The 18330-nt window shown below is 40.9% G+C and overlaps 1 protein-coding gene across 6 annotated transcripts; it reads left to right on the forward strand.

The window, feature by feature from the left end:
- Nucleotides 1-850: 850 nt before the first annotated feature.
- On the forward strand, nt 851-17257 carry MS4A7 (membrane spanning 4-domains A7). 6 transcript variants are annotated; one of them, XM_074401546.1, is made up of 9 exons: nt 851-1158; nt 1490-1689; nt 2139-2193; nt 6959-7115; nt 8541-8675; nt 10154-10210; nt 12404-12610; nt 16174-16275; nt 17060-17257. In XM_074401546.1, the coding sequence occupies exons 4-9, from the start codon at nt 6972-6974 to the stop codon at nt 17132-17134; spliced, it is 720 nt and encodes a 239-aa protein (XP_074257647.1). In that variant the 5' UTR covers nt 851-1158; nt 1490-1689; nt 2139-2193; nt 6959-6971; the 3' UTR covers nt 17135-17257. The 6 variants fall into 6 exon arrangements, with proteins under 6 accessions (XP_074257647.1, XP_074257646.1, XP_074257648.1 ...); XM_074401545.1 differs by lacking the exon at nt 2139-2193 and having other exon boundaries at nt 1490-1719; XM_074401547.1 differs by lacking the exon at nt 1490-1689.
- Nucleotides 17258-18330: the final 1073 nt, after the last annotated feature.

Here is an 18330-nt window from a genome sequence, read left to right on the forward strand (position 1 = left end):
AGGTTGCACCATTGCACTCCAGCCTGGGCAACAAGAGTGAAACTCCATCTCAAAAAAAAAAAAAATGTCAACCAAATGGCAGACTGCTGCTGTGAAGCAAGCCCAGACCTCAATGAGTTGCAGATTCCTTCAGCAGTATCACCTCATTTGGAGAATAAAAGGACTAGACTAAAATACTCTCCAAGTACTTTATGAGTTATTTAAACCTCCCTGGTTTAGGTCTGTTCCTCTCTTAGGAGACAGCTTGCCACCCTTCAGGAAATTGAGACAACATATATGGACCATGTGTCACCAGCTGCTGCACATCCCAGGGCCGTCTTAAACCCTCCCCTTCTGCACAGTGGCTGTTCTACAAGAAGCCTTAAAAGGCATGTGAAAGTGGTAACAGTATCCCCTCAACAACAAATACTTCCCAATATGAGCTTGTTTGGAGCCTGATGTTTCTGCCTCTGACTCCAATACACTGGCATCTTTCCCAAGATGTACCTAGACTTCCCTGAACATGAGGCCAAAGACGGAGAACGAAGACACCCAAAAGAAGTAACAAGGAGGCACTGAATTTTCCATAGGTTGCTTTCAGTTTACCAAAAGCCTGGAAAGTGAGAGAATAAATAAATTCTCCAAAATTCAAACTTAACATTACTATTATCAATATTTATTGAGTGTCTACTTTTTGTAAACTGTTTACATATTTTTTCTTTAATTCTCCCAACAGCCACAAAGTGGAATTATTATTATCCATCCCCCATTTAGTAGACAAGAAACTCAGGCTAAGCAAAACTAGATGACTTACATAACTCTACGTAGAAGTAGGGAAAATTAATTCTAACTGGGACTGTACAAATCACTAGTCTGCACATGGTTCTTTTTCTCATGTGTCGCTTCTATCCTGCGTCATTTTTCCAAACCTCAGAATTTAGAAAGAGGAAGCAGAGGCACTTTTTATATAGCAACTGTCTGTAACTACAGCAAAATTCATATCCTGTGTAATCATAAATAACGCTCTGAGAAAGGGACAGGAAGTCTCAGAGGCAGGAGAGCAGAGCAGCCAGATCTGTCTGGCAGGAACAGCCAGTGGGAGGATCCAGCTGAGCGAGCACTCCACAGAGGTGAGCTGACCCACCAGCCACAGCACAAGGGAGCAGGCTGTGAGAACAGGTAGGCACCTTGGTTTAGATCATGACTTTTGGGGGAGATTATGTGCTTCTGAAAAGACAACCAGGGAATTGGGTTCTCATCCTGTCTCTAAATCTGACAACCTGAGTGAGTTGGAGCATCAACTTGGTCTTGGTTTATTCACGTGCCAAATAAGAAAGTTAGGTAACCATTCTTAGGTTTCCCTCAAGATTTGAGGTCATTTTCTGCAATGTTCTGCGTTCTCCTGGTGTGTCACTTAGTCTTACATTGAGTATACTCTCAACAAATACTGTGCAATTAGACTGAATCCTGCACTAGAACCCCACTGTCCTACTCTAATTCTGTAATACAGAAAATTGCTGGGCAGAGCTGATGAACTCCATGCCGTGATTTATCTTCAAAGCAAGGATTTTAGAGCCATCTTGGAAGTTGTGGGTCCTGCCTGTCTATCTCCACAAAGCAAATGTGGAAGGACAAAGCATCCTCTCAGCCTGTGGTGTTTGGAGATCGTAGCATCAGCCTGGAGACTCTTGTGAAATATAAAGAATCTTGGTAATATAGGATCCTCCCAAAAGTAGTAACGTATGTCAAAATTTAAGTATCATAGCTTTAAATGTAATGCATGCACTTCCATATGTCACTCTGAGATAATTAAATGCAGGAGGCATCACAAAAGTGCAAAGATGTTCATTATGGCATTGTTCATAGTGGCAAAAAGAAAAAATAGAGATCACCTAAATAGTCATGAATATGTGATTGGTTAAATGAATCTAGAGATATCCATTTATGTAAATATACACTTTGGCTTTTCTATTGTAGTAAAATATACTTAAAATAATTGTAACCTTTTAACCATTTTCAAGTGTACCATTCGGTGGCATTAAGTACATTCATACCATTGTGCAACCATCCCCACCACCCAACTCCAGAACTTTCTTGTCTTTCCAGACTGGAACTCCATGGCCATTAAACAATAGCTTTCCATTCCCCTCTCTCTGCAGCCCCTGGTCACCACCATTCTACTTTCTGTGCATTTGACTATTGTAGGTGCCTCAAGTAAGTAGAATCATGCAATCTTTGTCCTTTTGTGACTGGAATATTTCACTTGCCATGTTGTCTTCAAGGCTCATCCATGTTGTGGCATGTATCAGAATTTATCATTTGCTTTTAAATGTAGAACTTTTATTATTTCTATTTCTTAGTCAAAGATGTCTGCAGAGTAATGTTAAGTGCAAAAAGAACAGTTATAGATGGCATGGGTAGAATGACTCTGCAGAGTTATGAATGTCTGTGAATATATATAAAGAGGAGAGAGACAAAGTGACAGAGGGGAAGAGAGAATGTAAAGAATGTGTGCGTATGAAACAAATAATCAGGTGGCAGTTGAAAGTTAAGGAGCTTATCTGTTTTCTTCTTCGAATTTTATTCCCTTGTAATGGTAGTATTTTATGCACTCTTTTTTTATTTTTGTTGTACTTTAGGTTCTGGGGTATAGGTGCAGATATTGCAGAGTTGTTGCACAGGTACATACACGGCAAGGTGATTTGCTGCCTCCATCCCCTCGTCACCTATATTTGGCATTTCTCCCCATGTTATCCCTTCCCAACCTCCCTACGCCCTGCTGTCCCTCCCCACTGCTCCCAACAGACCCCAGTGTGTGATGCTCGCCTCCCTGTGTCCATGTGTTCTCATTGTTCAACACCTGCCTATGAGTGATAACATGTGGTGTTTGATTTTCTGTTCTTATGTCAGTTTGCTGAGAATGATGGTTTCCAGATTCATCCATGTCCCAACAAAGGACATGAACTGATCATTTTTATGGCTGCATAGTATTCCATGGTGTATATGCGCCACATTTTCCTCATCCAGTCTATCGCTGATGGGCATTTGGGTTGGTTCCAGGTCTTTGCTGTCGTAAACAGTGCCACAATGAACATACATGTACATGTGTCTTTATAACAGAATTATTTATAATCCTCTGGGTATATACCCAGTAATGGGATTGCTGGGTCAAATGGAATTTCTATTTCTAGGTCCTTGAGGAATCGCCATACTGTCTTCCATAATGGTTGAACTAACTTCTACTCCCACCAACAGTGTAAAAGTGTTCCTATTTCTCCACATTCTCTCCAGCATCTGTTGTCTCCTGATTCTTTAATGATCACCATTCTAATGGGCATGAGATGGTATCTCAATGTGGTTTTGATTTGCATTTCTCTAATGACCAGTGATGATGAGCATTTTTTCATATGTTTGTTGGCCTCATATATGTCCTCTTTTGAAAAGTGTCTGCTCATATCCTTTGCCCACTTTTGAATGTTTTTTTTTCTTGTAAATCTGTTTTTGTTCTTTGTAGTTTCTGAATATTAGCCCTTTGTCAGATGGGTAGATTGCAAAAAATTTTTCCTATTCTGTTGATTGCCGGTTCACTCTAATGATTGTTTCTTTTGCTGTATAGAAGCTCTGGAGTTTAATTAGATCCCATTTGTCTATTTTGGCTTTTGCTGCCAATGCTTTTGGTGTTTTAGGCATGAAGTCCTTGCCTATGCCTAGGTCCTGAATGGTTTATGCACTCTTTCAAACAGAACAAACAGTTAAGAAATAACAAAGGATCACACCTGTAATCCCAGCACTTTGGGAGGCCAAGGCAGGCAGATCATGAGATCAGGAGTTTGAGACCAGTCTGATCAACAAGGTGAAATGCTGTCAGTACTAAAAATACACAAATTAGCCAGGTGTGATGGCATGTGCCTGTGGTCCCAGCTACTCGGGAGGCTGAGGCAGGAGAATCGCTTGAACTGGGATGTGGAGGTTGCAGTGAGCTGAGATCGAGCCACTGCATTCCAGCGTTGGTGACAAAGCAAGACTCTGTCTCAAAAAAAAAACGAAAGGAAGAAAGAAAGAAATAACAAAGGAAAATAAACGTTCATGGTATCAGATAGATAGGCTATAGTCTGAAAGGACCAATTAAACTTTAACGTCTGAGCTTCGAGCTGAGAATCAAGCATTTTCTGCTTGATCTAAAAATTATGAGATCTAAAAAATAAAGAAAGGGACCCAGAGCTAAAGAGGCTGGTCACAAAGACTAGAGGAAGGAGTCTAGTTGGCATATTTGGGCTACTGAACCACAAGGGGCAAGGTAGAAGCCAAGTTTCTGCAATATGAAAACAATTCGGGAAATAGAAATCTTCAACCTCTGTTTCCTAAGATTAGCAACATTCCTGGGGGAGGATATGGAACTGATGAGCGGCAGTCAATGCTTCAACAGTCAGGGAGGAAGAACAGAGAGGATGAGAATCAGGTGTAGCTAGCTGGGCAAGCACAGACTTACAGGGATACAGAAGAACTCTGGTGTTAGATGGCCCATGCCCAAATCTTGCCTCCACTACCTGCTAGGTAAGCAATCTTATGCAAGCTATTTCACTGCTCCAAGCCTCATTTTTCTGATCTTCAGGATTCAAGTAACAACAGCACCCATCTCTGAGAGTCGCTGTGCAGAATAAATGAGAACAACGCTCTTAATAGAATGTCACACGTGTAGTTCATGCCCAATCAATGTTAGCAGTGATGATCATTTTCCACATCCATAGTTCGTGCTCAATCAATGTTAGCAATGATTATAATTTTATCAGAACTACAGTTTGATTCTGAAACCTAGAATCTTTCTAAGATTGAAACTTTTTCTGTTTTTTGGGCTTTAAAGATGTGCCAGTTAAATGAATCTAGAGACATCCATTTATTTAAATATACTATTTGGAAGGCTCACCCTGGCTCCACTGCAGGGATTTAGGATCAACATTATTCCTTTTATAGGACATGTAACCTCACCCATACTTCCACCCAGATTTCCAAATTCCAAGAAATGAAAATTTAGGTTTAATAATTCTTCAGATAAGCTACTTGGTGCCCAGAGAGCATGAGAAACTAAGGCACAGATCTAGGAGGAGAAATAAAATAGAGGTCCCAACATTGACTATTATGGAACACCTGATAAAACTCAGAGAGTTACAACAAAAGGCACTCACATACGTCATTCAAATCCTCACAAGAGACCTTCAGGATAGTGTCATTATCCCTATTTTACAGATAAGGAAACTGAGGATGAATAAAGGGAAATATCATATCCACGGCCAGCTCATCAATATCAGAACTGGGTTTCCCATGAGTATTGGATGTAACTGATATGTTTTGTGAGTTTATCACATGCCTCACTCTATGTTGAGCCCATCATATGTGCTGTCTTATCTAACCCATGCCACAAATCTATGAAGTGGTGAAATACCTTGCCCAGGATGAGTTTAGCATTCATTGGTGGATGTGGGAGCTGAACACAGGACTCGACTCCAACTCACATGCTCAGATGTGCAACTAGACGCTGAGGCAAAACATCAGGCTGCAGAGCTGTGGCACCTTTCAAGGATAACAAGCCTTTAACTAAACTCTGGCCTTCAGTACGGAGAGTGCTGAGCTGAAAACAAATCTGGGCAACATTTCAGGGGCTGAGCCCTGCTGCTGACACCACAGAGGCAATACTGCTGAGTTGGCAGTGGCCAACGGCTTGTTCCTGGAATCTGCAAGGGAACTGGAAATGTGAGGGAGGAGGACAGGAAGCAAGAGGAAGATGAGGAGAATTGACATGGCATAGAGAAAAATATCACAAGCCCCTGAGCCAGATAAATCTCAATCCAGTCATGTAAACATAGGCTGTTAATATTTGCTATCACATATTGAACACATTCTATGTGCCAGGCTGAGTGCTTTATGTGACTATTTTATTCCATGAAAATCACTTGAACTTTTCAGCCCTAGGTTTCTAATGTATAAAATTGATTTAATGACATGTAAGTGACAGGGTTGTTATAAGGATTAGAATTGCAATAGTCTTATTCCTGGAAGTCAGCAGGAGTTAAATAAATGTTTACGTTACTAATTACTAAGCCAATGTAAGCAAGGAGGAAGATTTGGGATGGGACAGGCCATCTTGCTACAGGAAAGGAAAGTAGAACAGCATTCATCCCCACATCCCCAATATTTTTTTTTTGTTTTGTTTTTTGAGACTTTTTTTTTTTTTGAGACAGAGCCTTGCTCTGTCACCAGGCACCAGGCTGGAGTGCAGGTGGCATGATCTCAGCTCACTGCAACCTCTGCCTCCCGGGTTCAAGTGATTATCCAGCCTCATTCTCCCAAGTAGCTGGGATTACAGGCATGCACCACCACACCTGGCTAATTTTGGATTTTTAGCAGAGACAAGGTTTCTCCATGTTGGTCAGGTTGGTCTCAAACTCCTGACCTCAGGTGATCCACCTGCCTCGGCCTCCCAAAGTGCTGGGATTACAGGTGGGAGCTATTGCGCCCAGCTCACCCCCAACATTTTTATGAAGATAAAATAAAGACTGGAGTAGAAGATTGATCAGTGCAAGTGTAGAATAAAAGTGTCATTCTGGAAGATGTGGTATGGGAAGGTAACACAGGTGAAGCAGAGACATGGGAGATAGGGAAAAGAAGATGGAAGCAGGGGTCATTGGAAGGAGAGTGAGATGGACACATTCAAGGCTGCAAAGCAAGTTCTATGTGATGTGCTCACCTCTCAATTGTGTGCAGTTCTTTCCCAGTGACATGCCTCTTGACCACAATGGATGAACTGTGCCCAGAATATTCACTTTATAATGCTCCATCGATCCTCATGTTTTGTTTTGTTTCTAAAGAACAGCTGGCCTTTGAGTAATGGCAAAAAACCCAAGTTCCTACAATGTATGGTCCCTGGGAAGCTTATGACTATAAGTCAAACCTTGGAAAGTAACTTAGTTTGATGCCTTTCCAGCATCATCAGCATCATGCTATTACAATCCCAAACCATGAGGGCTTTTGACATCTTTACACCAAAGGGCATCACTATCCCTGAAAGAGAGAAACCTGAACACATGTACCAAAAAGATTACCTGCAGAGTGGGCTGCCAAAAGAAGCCACCGTTCTTGGAGTAAGTCCATCTCATTATAAGGGGACCATTGAGAAAATACTTTGTAAATATATCTAGACTACAGATCTACAGTGGGTCTGGGAAGCTCTTTCACTCTTTTCTGGCTGATTCCAGGCTAATGGGAACATAAAATGGAGCTTTAAGGGAAGACTATATCCTCTGTAGCAGTTTCTACGAACTAAAATCGCTCTATCTTTTCCACTAGCAGGCTTCACAATGAACAAATTAGCCTTTTTTATTTTGTTTTTAGTAAAGATGGTCTATTTAACCATATGGATTTTACTCAGTATGATTAAATTAGATATTCTTAACTTTGAGCTCATTTTTCAAATATTTTGAGATGAGACAATGAAGACTAATCTCATGACCTGTTTTCTCCCTGTCCACATGAGTAACTATAAGACTTCCAAGTATCCCAGATCATCATCCCTCAAATCCAGACATGGTTTTGAATACCCTTTTATAATACCCAACTCCTGTTCACTCCCAGTTTTAGATGGATCTACCTTCCCTGTTTCTTCACTATTCTTCGTACAGCTGGTGAACTTTTAAAAATAAAAGTTAGAACATACATTCTTCTGGCCCCAAATTATCCAGTGGGATTCCTTTTTTTGCTCAAAATGAAAAGTAAAGTTGGTAAAACAGAGCCTAAAAGTCCCTACATAGTTTGCCCCATGCCTTCTGTACTTCACAGGCCTCATGTCCTACTACTTTGCTCTTAATTCTATTCTACCTCCCATGGAAATTGTATGTAAAGGACTCAGTACATATAAGCTCTCCAATGGTAGCAATTTTCATTTGCTTCATTCCCTGGAGCCTGGCACACAACAGGTATTCAATAACTACTGATGCTATGAATGGTTGACTTTTTTATTTTTCCTATGTTTGCATCATCTTTCAACTGCACATGCATTAAACTATGAACAAAAGCATGGGCTTTGGACCAAGCTAACAGCTAAAACTCCAGTTCTTCCACTTGTAAAATAATAATTATTAAAATCCAATGATGAACAAAATAAGATGAATTACAGCAGAAGAGATGACCTGCTCTGTCTGATTTCAACTGAAAAAGTGTTTCATTAACACTCCTGTGAGAAGTTGGCTATTTCCACCTCACTGGACAACTTTTTAAATCTACTTTTCAAGGAAATACATTTTAAAACTGTCAAGTATCTTTTTCAAACAAAGTCAAAATGTGCACATTATCACTTCCCGATTTGCTATTTTAATAATCCTATCAGAAGAGATTAGCTATGTATGACTTCCTCTAGAAACATTTCTATTGGCTCCTTGTAACACTTTTTCCTCTTTAATATAACAAATTATAATGTATTTTAATACTTTTTATACTTCACAATGTGCATTTAAATAATCACTTTCATCTGTTTGAAGTGTATTCTAGATTTCCTGTCTTCTCTCTTGTAGATTGTCCAGATCCTGTGTTGCCTGATGATATCAAGTTTGGGGGTCATCTTGGTTTTTGCTCCCTACCCTTCCCACTTCAATTCAGCAATTTCCACCACTTTGATGTCTGGGTACCCATTTTTAGGAGCTCTGTGTGTGAGTAGAACGGGGTCTCTAATGCTTTATAAATGCTAACCAGGTGCATAGTCATGAGTGACTCAGACTCCAAGAGGCCAGGAGGCAAAAGAAGGCAAGGCCTCAACTTTCCTTCTATCATTGCCCCACTCCATGTTTCCCCTATTCAAGAAGGGCAGCAGACAGGCTTAGTCTGTCTTCCCGCAGGGCAGGGGACAAGAGGAATGGTAACACAATGGGTATACCAGCACAGCATTTTTTACTTGGCATTACAGCACACCTCTGGAAAAATGGATGCTTTTTCATATCCCTCTTTGGGGCTTTGATGAGGCCATTGGATTCCCTCCATTGTGAGAATAATTAACTTTTCAGGTAGAGAGTGAAAAGGCCATTTTTAAACAATAAATTGAGCACCACTGGTTGATGCCACAGGTTTGCAGAGCTTTGGATTCACAAAGGTAAGATTTATGGGAAGCAGGAACATGCTTGCTATGTGTTCAGAGGTAATCCTGAGCACTTCAGAAACTCCCTTTGCTGCCTTCCACCTAATGGCTCATGAAAAAGGGCCTAGTAGATCTGTTTTGCAGAGAGTGGCCACGGCAAACTTACACTTCCCGCAAAGGGTTATTTCTTCTCCACATAGTATTTTATACAAAGGAGAAAAAGCAAACATCCTGGGCAGATGACATATACTAAGGTACCACTTCCCTGTGGATATAGTTCCTGTGTGAACGCAAACTGTGCAGTCATGTAAGGAGGCCCTGCTCCCGCCCCAGATCAAAACTTGCCCTTGACTTCTCCCTATAACCAGTGGGGCCCACATCTCCTTAGAGAAGGTAGTGTTAGCTCGTACTGGACCCTCTTTGCCTGTGACTATTCAATATCCAGGCCACACAGTCAAGAAACTTTTCAGCTTCTTAGAATACCTTTCCTCTGCCAACTGGATCTTTAATACCACTGGGATTAAATACGGACTTTTGGGGCTTTATGATAAAGACTTCACGTCAGGGCCTATTCTTCCCACTTTCCTCAACTCCCATTCTGACTCAAGCAACATACACCAATAACTTCCAGTCTGTGTGTTTCCATATCTCGTCCCATCAGAGTCTCTTTCCTGAATGCTTCTGTGGGTTGTTCCCATCTCTCTATCCACCTGAGTCACTGGTCCATCTCAACCTCCTCTCCTTCAACCCTGTAACGTAGTAGCACTCTTCTCATTCCCATGTGCACCTTTTCTCCAGGCCTCCTCAGTTCCTAGTGATTCCCACTAAAACAAATCCAACCCCTCTGAGTATCTGCATGTCATTAGAAGTTGATATAGACATTCTTACATCAGGTGGGAACTAGGCCTTTCTAAAAATGTGGACCCACACGATTTCTGTAGTGTTCTCTCTCTAAAAATTTTCTTATAGCACTTTTTGATCGAGTGATTGATAGTGATATGGTGGGCACATTTCCACAAGATGATTGAACTGATTCTTTCTCTCTTTTCTGAGCAGTTTGGCGTTACTGGGTCCCTCTCGATTATCTCTGGAAAGCAGTCAACTAAACCCTTTGTAAGTAGAAGGACCATCAAATCTCAGCTGGCTGGAATCGAAGGAATGTCGGAGTTAATTCTTTTCGTTCAAACTTCCTATTTTACAGTTTAGGGAGACAAAGCTTATAATAGGGGAGCCCAGGTTCTCCTGGCTGTTCCATTGGTAGAACCAAGAGTAGAGCCCAAATTTCTTGCCTCCTAGATCACATAGCCTATATCCTGGGAAACCCCTTATGCCCCAGGCAAACCAGCATAGCTGGTTTACCCTACTCAATGGCCATGGTAACAAGTTGAAAGAAGTCCATGATATATTTTCAAATTTCTACTACTTAAGCAACTGAAATAAACCTCATCCAGTCAAATATCAGGTAGGGAGGCATTCATTCCTCTGTTAGAAGAGGGTGTTGTCATCTTTTTCTAGGCTGGAGGAGACTATTTCCAACCAAAAACCAATTATTGATAATTGGATGTAAATATCACTTCAAAGTAAGGTGGCAGAGAATGTGGGTGATGGAGTGGGCATGAGGGGAATTTCTGTAATGTCAGCACTGATTGCAGCACCAAACACAAAGACAAGACCTCTCACGCCACTGCCAACATCCCCTTGGCTTCCTCAACCACTTTAGAATTATATATTGCCCTAAGTGCATCGAGAATATGACCTTTGGTTCCTCCTTAGAAACCCGATTTATGGCTTCTTACTTAAAGGAGCAGCTTCAGAGAAAAGACAGAAGCAAACTGGAGAAGCTAGAATACCGACCTACAGGTGGATCGGGCCTAAGAGAACCACATTCACCACACCATTTCCCAAGTCCTCTTCTACAATTTGGGAGAAAGGATTCTCCCATAGCATGATGATGCATCAGCAAAGACACACATGCTCTTCTCTGTTTAAGCATCATTGGAAGAGAATGTGTGCTGGGGAGGATGGTTGTCTTGCCCTTTCCTACTCCAGCTCTGTAGCTACATAAATTCATGCACTGAGTCTCTAGCAGATGAAAGAAAACCTAGTCCCAGTGGGCAGTATCTTTGCCGAAAGCTACCATATGAGCAATGGAGCCCACATGTTGTTCTCTGTCCCACACATGGAGTCGAGTCCAAGCATAGATTTCCCTTTCTGTCTACTCAGTGCATCTTGGAAGCCACTTCTGAGATCAGACGATTCATCTTCCACATTTTATAAATGAGATAACCGAAGCCGAGAGTAAGAAGGACTTGCTCAAGCACACAGATGAGTCGGAGACAGAGCTAGGATAAGAGTAGAGGTTTTCGGATTCTAAGTCCACAACTCTTACTCCAACCAATGAATGCTGTGAACTCTTCAAAACTCTCTTCCCTACGCCTGGTTTCTAGACTGCAGCTTCAATCATCATCCAGCCTCATACACCATCCATGTGTCCTCATCTGTGGCTAGTCAGACCTCGTATCTTCTTGAATCAGGATATGGCTTTTCCTTAAATCACCTCTGTAGGTGTGTGGCAGGGAAGAGAGAATGGTTGCTATGGAGAGAAGTAAAGTCTTCATAGCTTCTTCCTCCCTTTCTCCCTCCAAGGTTTGTGGGAAAAGTGGCTACAGTCGGATAATATTTCTGTTTGTGAATGGCTGGAGAGAGAAGCACAGGGTCTAATCCCATGTGCCTCTGTCTCATGCCCTGTCACTTGGGAAAATCGAAGGCATATGCTTGTCATTTTGAACAAATATTGCTTGTCAATTGAAAGTATATTTTATGTTCCCATAGAACTATAGATATGTTTTCCAACTTTTCCAGTTTGTTTCCACCTTTTTTTGAAGCTGCTCTTTTATGTAAATCAACTTCACACATTCGGTTTACTAGAGGGAAGCAAAATCCGTATTCTGGAAGCCTTTAAGGAAACAGAATGATTCTAAGGAAGTCACAGGAGATGGTGGCAGTGACCACAGCAGCACTGTCTCTATCTTGAGTGCTACAGAGAGTCAAGGGGCCAGAATCCTTCTCCCTAAGGGGGAATTATCCATGCATTTTCTTATACTATAAGCATTTACTAATTATATCATATGATTAACTAAATGGTGACAAGGGACACAAAGATGAATAAAACACAGTTTGTGTCCACACAAGGAAACAGGAAGGAAACAGACCCAAGGAAGCACCATTGCAGTACAATGGACAGAGGGCTAACAGCATTGATTGCTGATTCTGTGATGAGAACCCAATGCAGAGTTTCTCTTCCAGGACCTCAGCAGCCTGACCTCAAATGCAGTAAGTTCCGTTACTGCAGGAGCGGGCCTCCTCCTCCTTGCTGACAGTGTGGTAGCCCTGAGGACTGCCTCTCAAAATTGCGGCTCAGAAAAGGAGTATCTATCTTCACTGCCTTATTCGGAATACTATTATCCAATATATGAAATCAGAGATTGTCTCCTGACCAATGTCAGTTTAACAGTGAGTAGCTTCAGATTGAATAACCTGTCGTGTGAAATCTCGGTGTCTTCCCTCTGCATAACCTCTGCTTTTCTGGCAGTCTCTGGTACTGTTGGGCCAAATGCCTGGAGACAGACAGAAATAAACAAACACTTGTGGTTGGAAAAGGCCTGTCTGCAGACTGCATAGTGTAGGGGGGTGTACCAAAGTCAGAGAGGAAATCAAGGACAACAGGGAGACTATCACTCTTGGAATGTTTTTCTTATCACAAACATTCCAACCTCGATGAGTTTAACTTTTAAAGTACAACCTCTGTTGAACAGGCTTCTCCCTACTCATCTCAGGCAGAAATATTCTTCATTTAAATTTTATTTTAGTCTGGGATTATCTCTTTTGGATTCTTTTCTAGGGGTTGGATGCCCCTACCCCAGGCGTCCCCAAACTTTTTACACAGGGGGCCAGTTCACTGTCCCTCAGACCGTTGGAGGGCCACCACATACTGTGCTCCTCTCACTGACCACCAATGAAAGAGGTGCCCCTTCCTGAAGTGCGGCGGGGGGGCTGGATAAATGGCCTCAGGGGGCCGCATGCAGCCTGCGGGCCATAGTTTGGGGACGCCTGCCCTACCCCTTAAAGATGCTTGTCTTCTGATCATCAGTGAATTGAGGACTAGCAGAGGCTGTACAGTGTTTAATTTAATCTTCAAATGCAAGCCTCTATGCTACATTATGTTAGATATAGAACATGAATCTTAAGCCCAAATACATAATTATTTTGTACTTTGGTCCAACAGGGCTGACAGAGTGCAGTGGGAAGGGAGAAAACCTGTCATGGATTTGACTTCTAGAAAAAATGTCAACCTCTCTGGGCAGCATTTTCTTGGCACCTTTCTCCCAGACTTGATGATTACTACCTGTTCATGGTGAAAAGCCTTGCTTATTCCATCCTATAAATGTAGGATCATGGTGCTAAAACCATAAACCCATGGCCTTTTAAGAAGAAAGATGTGGGCCGGTGCCATGGCTCACGCCTGTAATCCCAGCACTTTGGGAGGTTGAGGCGGGCAGATCACCTGAGGACAGGAGTTTGAGACGAGCCTCACCAACATGGAGAAACCCTGTCTTTACTAAAAATACAAAATTAGTCGAGCGTGGTGGCACATGCCTATAATCCCAGCTACTCGGGAGGCTGAGACAGGAGAATCACTTGAACCTAGGAAGTGGAGGTTGCGGTGAGCTGAGATAGCACTATTGCATCCCAGCCTGAGGAACAAGAATGAAACTCTATCTCAGAAAAACAAAAAAAGAAGAAGACTTCTTCTTTTATGAATCCTTGTAGTAGGAGCATGGGGAGCCCAAGGTAGTAGCTCTCATTCCCTTGGATCCATCTATCTTGCAAATCTCAGAAAATGTGTGCAAGCTTTTGCACTCCTGTGGGTCTGCCCATGTGACCCCAAGATTGTCAAAAGCAACCCCTTTGGTTCAGGAGCTAGAGGACGTGGAAGAGCACAGAGACCCATCTGGAAGAAGCCCAGCAGATAGTGTAATCCTGGTGCAGGACAGATATTGGGTAAAGAAATGGGGGTGGGAGAGGCATATTGGGGGTTTAATTTGAAAGCAAATTTTATTACCTCAAACTGCCTCCCATTCTCTGACAACTGGAGTCTAAAAGAGCATCCTACAACATCAGAGAAGTTGCAACATGCCAGACTAAGCAGATTCCAAAGGTGTACTCTGTTAATTAACACAGCAATTACCTGGACAAAAGTAACAAATTTTAAAAATTAAAAAATTGATAGCCAAGGTTAGAAGAAGAAAGGAAGGAGGGCAGAAGGAAGAACAAATCGAAGAAGAAAGATGTCTTAGGTTCCAGAAGCTAAGAAGGATTCTAAAGCCAAATCATCAAACAAGAGCTGAGGCCAAAAAACCAGGGAAGTCTGGATAGGAATATTGGTGTTAGAGGCTAGGATTGAGCACTTTTAACACCTATAACAAGATTTGACATTCAGCAGGACTATAAAGCTCATATTGAGTACCCTGCAAAAATGTTGAAAGCTGAGACGGAATATTTTCTCAATTTGTGAAAATAATATAAAGCAAATCCTGCCCAACATCCCAAGGAATTTCAAGAAAACCTTCCATCAGCTCACTAAGCTTTGTGCAAGCATGCCATCCAAATTCATAATTACTTAGGAGAACCTGAAATAAAGGGATAAAGTTAAAAACTGCTACAAGATACATGATCTAAGGTTCTAGCAGAATCAAATCTAAAATTACTATCTAAGGAGATGTCATAAACCCGACTTATACAATGCCTACTTATCAAAGAACCCTACCACTATCACCATCTACACACTGAAGTTATCCAATAACCAAAATATTATGAGAAGCATAACAAGAACACAAAAAAAACATGGGAAGCAGCAGCAAATGAAGAAACATGAAAATTAGAAGCTCAAGAACTGAGGACAATACGATTATTTGAATAAGGCTATTATGAAAATACATTTTAAATCATTAAAAATGTTTAAAAAGTAATATAAACCAGGCCAGGCATGGTGACTCACACCTGTAATCACAGCACATTGGGAGGCTGAGGCAGGCAGATCACCTGAGATCAGAAGTTTGAGACTAGCCTGGCCAACATGGTGAAATGCAATCTCTACTAAAAATACAAAAATTAGTTGGGAGTGGTGGTATGTGCCTGTAAACCCAGCTACTTGGGTGGCTGAGGCAGGGGAATTGCTTGAACTGGGGAGGTGAAGGTGGCAGTGAGCCGAGGCCATACCATTGCACTCCAGCCTAGGTGACTGAATGAGACCCTGTGTCAAAATAAATAAATAAATAGATATCAAAATGAAAAAAAAAAGGACATTAAAAAAAAGATATGTGCATTTGAGAAAAGAAATGAAATCATACAATCAGAAATGAAAACTGTCTTTGAAATTAAAAACTGAGCAGATCAGTTAAACAGCAGATTCAATACATTCCAGGAAACAAAGAGCAAAATGGAATTTAGATTTCATTAAATCACACAGAACACCACACATTATGTGTGTTTTGAAAAGATGGATGAAAGCTTAAAAGGCATGATGGATACAGGGAAGTGGAGAGGTTCAACACATATCTAATATGAGTCCCAGTAAGAGATTATGGAAGAGAGAACATATGCAAAAGTAAATAACTAGAAATTTTTTTAGAATTTAATAAAAACAGGAGATTTCAGACTGAAGGAATGCACTGAAACCACTGCAGGATACACAGAATCAAATACACACCTAGAAATATCATCATGACAATAAAAACACCATAGTCAAAAAGAAAATAATGAAAGCAACCAGAGATAAGTGGCAGATTACTCTCATCTGTCATTAGGTGGGATACCAAAGTTCTGAGATGATACAGTTGCTGCTAATTTCCCTTCTTCTATTAAGAAATCTGAAGGAGAAAGCAGAAAAGAGGATTAAGCAATTACCCCTGTCCCCTTTTCTCTGCATTGCTGGAGGCTTATTGCCCTGTCTCCTCTCAGTCAGGCAAAAGGGCTAGCTTGTGTTGGGTACCAACGATTCATGTCCTGATTTGCAGGGTGTCCTAGTGGTGATGCTCATCTTCACTGTGCTGGAGCTCTTATTAGCTGCGTACAGTTCTGTCTTTTGGTGGAAACAGCTCTACTCCAACAACCCTGGGGTGAGTATGCTGACATGTCACATCATACTTGCTGTGTTCCAGGTCCGGGCTACAATAATCCAGGCCCAAAAAAGTGGCAAAAAGAAGAATCAATTATTGTTCATGAGGTGCATGTAGAAGGTAACTTTTGTAATTTAAAAAATGTGTTTAAATAAACGGTCTCCTTCCTGAGAACGCTCTGGTCATCTGGGATCAGCTGATGTCTACTGGGAAGCTGACCAGGTAGAGAATTGCTTCATGTGAAGCTAGTTGGCTTTAGAAATCACATAGCCAAACTGCTCATGAAAGAACGAAGACATAGAAAATGAATGATACAGACTATCGGGCTGAGAATGAGAACGTGTCTCCCCTCACTTTTACCATGAACACAGCCACCTGCCTCCAGAGAGAGTCTCCCTAGCTAAGTTTCCTTGCTAATGTGATGAGACTTTACTAGAATGTCTCTGTCCTGTTTATGCTTTCCTGTGCTCTTCCTTATATCCATTTAGCTCTTGATGTTATAATTTTAAAATATTTTCATTTCCCCCAAAAGCTACAGCAAAAAAAAAGAAATGTTTATAGAATTTGGATGAATTATGATTTAACTATGATCCTATTTAAAAATAGTAAAATAATTAGCAGACTGGAGAATGGCATTATTTTTAACTAATATTGCTACAATTACATTTATGGCAAAGTTGGAAGAACTACTACTATACAGCATTTGGGGAAAATGTATTATGAGTATGTTTTTTATTCTCCAAAATCAAAGTTTAAAAACTCTAACCAATTACATATTTTCTAGCGTTCATTCTTCTTGACCCAGTCACAAGATCATATTCAACAGTACAAAAAGAGTTCTTCAAGGTCTTGGATATAAGTAACTCTTGGCCTCAGAGGATAAAGGAAAAGTAACCCAGAATTCATGGTCAAGTGTGACTAGACTTTCCTGAAATCTCCGCCATTTTAGACACTGCAAAATAAATTTTTTCAATAAAAACAACTTCTGTTTTGTGTTTGTTACTATGAGTCATCATTTAATTTCTCTTGAAAAAAATTTCCTCAAAGCCCAAGTCAGTAAAGTTTTATTAGCAGGTCTTCCAAAAAGGGTCATAAACTTTATAAACTTCTTTCGGTAAACTGAACAGAAGGTGATACAAAGAAGAGAAAATGTGCACTCATGCTAGGGTGAACTTGCTAAGTCATGTGACTCTGCATGCTGTTCCTATATTATTTTCATACTCATATTGCTTAAATATTTCGATACAAAGAAGAGAAAATGTGCACTCATGCTAGGGTGAACTTGCTAAGTCATGTGACTCTGCATGCTGTTCCTATATTATTTTCATACTCATATTGCTTAAATATTTCATATTAGGGATTGTAAGAATACTTTAATTACAAATTAAAGGCCATAAATAATTAAACTACTCTCCCTGGCCACTCTCTGAAAAACAGATCTACTGGGCCCTTTTTCATGAGCCATTAAGTGAAAGGTAGCAAAGAGTTTCTCAAGTGCTCAGGATTACCTCTGAACACATAGCAAGCATGTCCCTGCCTCCCATAAATCTTACTATGTGAATCCAGATCTCTTCAAACCCATGCTGCCAACCAGTGGTGCTCATTTTATTGTTTAAAAATAGCCTTCTTGGCTAGGCATAGTGGCTCATGCCTGTAATCCCAGCACTTTGGGAGGCCCCAGTGGGTGGATCACCTGAGGTCAGGAGTTCGAGACCAGCCTGACCAACATGGTGAAGCCCCATCCCTCCAAAAATGGAAAAAAAAAATTAGCTGGGCGTTGTGGTATGCATCTGTAGTTCTACCTATCTACCTATTCAGGAGGCTGAGGCAGAAGAATCACTTTAACCTGGGAGGTGGAGTTTGCAGTGAGCGAAGACTGTGTCATCGCACTCCAGGTTGGGTGATACGAATGATACGAATGAGTCTACATTGCTCAAAATAAATAAATAAAATAAATAAATAAAAATAGACTACATATAGTCTTGGATTTATTTATTTTAAATAAATAAATAAAATAAAAATAATATTTAGTCATTGGCACATAAACTATGTTCT

The sequence above is a fragment of the Saimiri boliviensis genome, chromosome 6 (assembly GCF_048565385.1).
Source record: "Saimiri boliviensis isolate mSaiBol1 chromosome 6, mSaiBol1.pri, whole genome shotgun sequence".
Lineage (NCBI taxonomy): Eukaryota > Metazoa > Chordata > Mammalia > Primates > Cebidae > Saimiri > Saimiri boliviensis.

Coding starts and splice junctions, on each gene's coding strand:
- MS4A7 (XM_074401545.1), top strand. CDS start 6,972: ATGCTATTACAATCCCAAACCATGAGGGCTTTTGACATCTTTACACCA. Junction 8,676..10,153: donor CATTTTTAGGAGCTCTGTGT/GTGAGTAGAACG, acceptor TTTTCTGAGCAG/TTTGGCGTTACTGGGTCCCT. Junction 10,211..12,403: donor AGCAGTCAACTAAACCCTTT/GTAAGTAGAAGG, acceptor TTTCTCTTCCAG/GACCTCAGCAGCCTGACCTC.